General features: G+C 33.8%; 1 protein-coding gene and 1 long non-coding RNA gene across 2 annotated transcripts; one reads left to right on the top strand and one right to left on the bottom strand.

The window, feature by feature from the left end:
• Positions 1–1186: 1186 nt before the first annotated feature.
• LOC134755434 (uncharacterized) lies at positions 1187–3047 on the bottom strand. Its single transcript, XM_063691991.1, has 3 exons — positions 2882–3047; positions 1846–1935; positions 1187–1407 (listed from the first exon to the last, which is right to left on the bottom strand). The coding sequence occupies exons 1-3, from the start codon at positions 2952–2954 to the stop codon at positions 1190–1192; spliced, it is 381 nt and encodes a 126-aa protein (XP_063548061.1). The 5' UTR covers positions 2955–3047; the 3' UTR covers positions 1187–1189.
• A 218-nt stretch (positions 3048–3265) lies between these two features.
• LOC134751880 (uncharacterized) lies at positions 3266–4816 on the top strand. Its single transcript, XR_010128716.1, has 3 exons — positions 3266–3387; positions 4119–4205; positions 4678–4816. It is a non-coding gene; the product is annotated as an uncharacterized LOC134751880 (long non-coding RNA).
• The last annotated feature ends 417 nt before the right edge of the window (positions 4817–5233 follow it).

Here is a 5233-nt window from a genome sequence, read left to right as displayed (position 1 = left end):
ATTAGCATAATTCCCTTGTGTTCATGCGCATGCGTCATTTATCCCTTCATCTCGACGTCTCAGCGGGCAACGAAAGTGTTATTAAGCCTTTAACCTTTTAAACTGGTTTGAATTTTAATAAGTTAATATGTCGATGCATCATCGACTAATAGCGAGTGTTTTAATAATAATAAGTACTTGCAGGTTTTTCGCTTATAGTCTCAGTGGGGTGCCGATGGGCTTAAAGTACCGGCCAGGTAATGTAGCGATGAACGTAGGTATCATCGATTTAGTATTGTTGAAAAGAGTATCAAGTTTCAGAAAGGCAACACTGCTGAGTTTCAAGATTAATAGTATCTAATTGAATACTAATAGGTACATATAAAATAACTGAGTACCTTTTACCACTTTTACCCTTATCTTGATGTTGCGGTCAAGTCTGTTCTTGCGACTTGTTCATATCAGCATTAATTAATAGGTGCAGATTATGATTTATCTTAAAATGTATAATATGTATGACACAAGAAATAACAGTTAAGAAGGAGTTGTTCATTGGATATTAAATTTCATTCATAGAAAAAAAAAACTCGATCGAAAAGACTCATCCCTTCCACCATACGAGTACCTAAAATTAAAATGTAAATAGGTAGGTACGTTGATCTGTGCTGTGACAGCTGTGTCGTAATGGCCTCCCGGTTCTCTTAATTTGTACCACTGCATCTAAATATTTTTCTTATAATAACAACAAATGAATTATTCGAACATTTTTTGTGTTAAATGAAAAAAATAAGCTAATAACTAGAATTCGCATAACATTACAATAATGTCATTCAAATAAGCTTTTAAGTGTCGAAAGGAATAACGTGTACACCGATGATAATATTTTAAATATTAATGAAACTTCAATTAAAGTGAAAGGGGAAGCGGAGAGAAGGGGAATTTTTAGCATATTTACGCCTTTTAATATATTTTTCTACATTTGTTACCCATACGACATATAGCCACAAGCCTTATTGAGCTTTTTTGGTTGCGGTGGACTGATTTGTGTGAGATTGTCCCATAAGTAACGTATCTATGATTCATTATTTTTTTTTACCTTTTTTCTATAGGTAGGTAAGCTGCTGCCGTTTTCTTACTCTATCACATGCGTATAATTAATTATATTGCTGTCCCGCCGATGATATCCTTGATGAGCTTAATTAGTGAACGACTAATAATCATAATCATAATCACGAGTGTCTTGATCAGGGTATTCGTAAGCAGGTGGCTTCTTGGTTGCGGTCGAAGAATCTATTTCTCTTCTACTGCATTCATTCAACTGTTGTTCCATTTTCGCAAATTCTCGTGTGTATGATAACCTTATTGATTGCAGTTGTTGTTTTACTCTTCCTAGTACATACTTAGAAGTCTCTAGGTCTTGCCTCATTTCTGAAAAGTAGTCCTTTCATGATGTAGTTAAGAAAATAAATAAATTGAAATTATCTCTAGTGCCTAATCTTAAGTAAGGTAGCTTAAATCATAGCTTTGGTTGCTTTTAAATGTCATCTAATTTCGTACAAAATACATTTTTAGTACCTAGTTCTACCTCTTCATCTTCATATTAGCATCACGTCAATTTATATTCATGTGTAAATTAGGGCTTGAGTTCAGGAAACCTTCAGAGACCAATATAAGAGAGTCAAAAAATCAAATTCGTTGCTTAAACATTATAAATCAGCCCGAGGTCAAATGCAATTTCTTCAAATAATTTGGGTATTTATTAATATAAATATATAACCTATCATAACTTCTAGAATGAAACAACAAACAAATCCGTTTGTTATTTCTTATGTACTTATATTATATATATTATTTATTCTTACTTACCACGTTTTACACGACTAAGCTTTTGAAATGAGTTACGAACACCGTTGTTACCCGTACGTAGGATTGTTGTAGGATGGACAATTATGAATTCTGTAAAAAAATAATACACAATACACGATAACTAAACTTACGCCAATTTCATTTCATTTGACAACTACACTTTTTTTACTGAGATAGTGTAAGTGATCTACTTAATTCTCAATTCAATTTAATCATGTTATATTTGTTTGTGTTGATACATTGTACAATTGTATTTTGATATCAACGACATCTTCTGGTTGAAGATGTCGTTGATATCAAAAGACAGTGGTAAAGTACAAAAACCCAAGATTCTAAATCGAACTTCCCGCCTATAAATGGCTCTCGTGTAGATGTAGTGCATAATTGTTTTCCATCGTATTTTCTCAGAAACGTTCGTATTTGTCATGCTACTTCAGTAAACCTCGGTACTTTTTGTACCGAGACAAAAATACCGATAATAATATGTGGTTTCTTTCATTTGATATGTAACACGATATAGTTTGAAAAACTTTATTTTTTAATTTTCTAATTTACGCCCTAAAAGTGGCCCCCATGTTCAAATTCATTTGTTTACGTTACATGTCTGTCTTTGGGTCACAAATTTACATATGTGTACCAAATTTCAACTTAATTGGTCCAGTAGTTGTGGAAAATATGGGCTGCAACAGACGGACAGACAGACAGACGTACGAGTGATCCTATAAGGGTTCCGTTTTTTTCTTTTTGAGGTACGGAACCATAAAAGTTTTTATTTTTATATTTTTTAACGGTATATGTTACTAATTATTAACATCGTAAGACTCATCATAGAGTTTTTCAATTCGTAATTTGAACCTTGTTCTAAAAGTAAATTGGAACGAATTCATTTGTTTTAAAACGCAGTGAAACAAAAGAAATGCTACTTTATTTGTTTCATGAAAGGTTCAAATTAGATTGCAATGAATATGTACATTTTAATGTACATTAAAAGACTCACGAAGTATTTTATTTTACTAAATAAGAATAACATAATTACCCGAGTCCCACCAGGAGTACGCACAATTGATGATTGTAACAGCTAATAAAATTGTTAATGTACGGACCTTCATGTTCGGCTTATTGATGAGAAATAAAGGAAAAAAGTTAATTAACCACTAATCAATTACTGTCGTAGTAAATCATGCAATTAATTAATTTACAAATACATACTTATATTTAACTTCTTTTTCCCATCGTATTTCATAAGAATTTTCATGGAGTTCTCCATGGAATTATTTCTAAGTGTTATAGGTATATTAATACAAAGAGAAGCATTAAGTACTTGCAGCGGTACTTTTTCTTCACTTTTTCTAACAACGCGTAGGCTGAGGCTGAGCAGTAAATCAGCCGTAGCCATATCAAAATATCAATTATGAGGTGTTTAATCAACGTTCTTGCTCAATATTTTCATACACTACAATAAAGTCACCATGAGGATATATACATTAACTATTTTGACAATTTTCACAGTCAACAATTGTGTCAATACTTTGTGGAACCGCGGTAATAAGTTCATTTAATACATCTTTTAGTATAGGAAGTTTGGGAACAGATTTTGAGTGAGGTAAAATAAAATGCCACGATTAATTCTTTTTTTAGGGTTCCGTACCTCAAAAGGAAAAAACGGAACCCTTATAGGATCACTCGTGCGTCTGTCTGTCTGTCTGTCACAGCCTATTTTCTCCGAAACTACTGGACCAATTAAGTTGAAATTTGGTATACATATGTAAGCTTGTGACCCAAAGACGGACATGTAACGTAAACAAATGAATTTTAAACATGGGGGCCACTTTTGGGGGCTAAATGAGAAAATTAAAAAATAAAGTTTTTCAAACTATATCGTGTTACATATAGTTTACGTGCTACTGGGTCAAAAAATTTGGAAAAAATTCACAAAATAGATCATTACCTATAGATTACAGAAAAACCTATTATAAACTGCAGTCAAGCGTGAGTCGGACTTAATTACTTAATTTTTGATCCGACCCCTACGGGTTTTTAAAGACATTTCACTCACGTTTCACATAAAAAATACATTGTTTAAATTGTGTAATGTACGGAACCCTTGGAACGCGAGTCTGACTCGCACTTGGCCGGTTTTTATCGAATTGACTAGTCAGTTTTGCAAGAGGGTTTAATAATTCTATACATTTCCTATGTTATCTACCAGTTATTTTCAGTTTCAGTTTTCTTCAAACCTCTTGTTGATTTTGTACCATTTTTTCATGTGACAGATCCGAGGATACTTAGAACAAATACATTCGTGGGAACAGAAGTTACTCATACAAAACAGCGCTTTCAAAAGCTTGGCGTTAAAGAGGGTAAGTTAAATATCAGTAACGCAAAAGCAACTTCAATAGATTTTTTAGTCTATGCAGTGTTAGCTTGATCCGAACAGCGATTTTTGTTTTGTTTTTAGTAGGTCCCTACTAGCAAAAAAATTGTTAAAAACCGTACATAACATTTCTGCACCTAAACCCCCGGGGTATGCTTCCAAAGGGTAGTGAAAATCGGACTAGATACCTAATTAAACTATTATTAATATAATTTCAACTCGCTACCACATTCAGAATGAAGGAGTAGTTTCGAGTTCGTTTTAAAGGTCACCAAGTATTTTCAGAATCATTTACATATATATTATGTTAATAATTTGGAACTATGAGACTGTCTAACAAAGTTGCCTCCAGCAATCATACCTCATGACAGTACGGGTAGCGACTTCCGATTCTTTTCTGAACGAATGTGAACCTTCTGTCATAGTGATTTATATCATATTCATTCATATTTTTTCAGATATGGCAAAAGATCTGACGCGGGCTGTGGTTACTCTCCATAAACTGAAAATTGATATAAATTATTTAAAAGGTTACATACCTAAGATACGAAAATTTAGAAAGATGTTAAACAGGTGTATTACTAGAATACCTATAACAACGACTACCACCACTACAACCACAACAACTCGACCAACAACTACTACAACTACCACAACACGACCAACAACAACTACTACTACTACACGACCAACAACAACTACTACAACAACGCGTCCCACAACACGAAAAACAACAACAACTACTACAACAACACGACCCACAACACGAAAAACAACAACAACTACTACAACAACACGACCCACAACACGAAAAACAACAACTACTACTACTACACGACCAACAACTACAACAACGACACGTCCCACAACTCGAAAAGCAACAACGACAACCACGACACGACCAACAACAACAACAACAACACGACGAACTACAACTACTACTACGACACGACCGACAACTACTACAACGACACGTCCCACAACTCCAAAAGCAACAACGACAACCACGACACG

The sequence above is a fragment of the Cydia strobilella genome, chromosome 2, assembly GCF_947568885.1.
Source record: "Cydia strobilella chromosome 2, ilCydStro3.1, whole genome shotgun sequence".
Taxonomy (NCBI): Eukaryota; Metazoa; Arthropoda; class Insecta; order Lepidoptera; family Tortricidae; genus Cydia; species Cydia strobilella.
The sequence above is the reverse complement of the archived record's forward strand: the minus strand, read 5'-3'. Positions and strand labels throughout refer to the sequence as shown.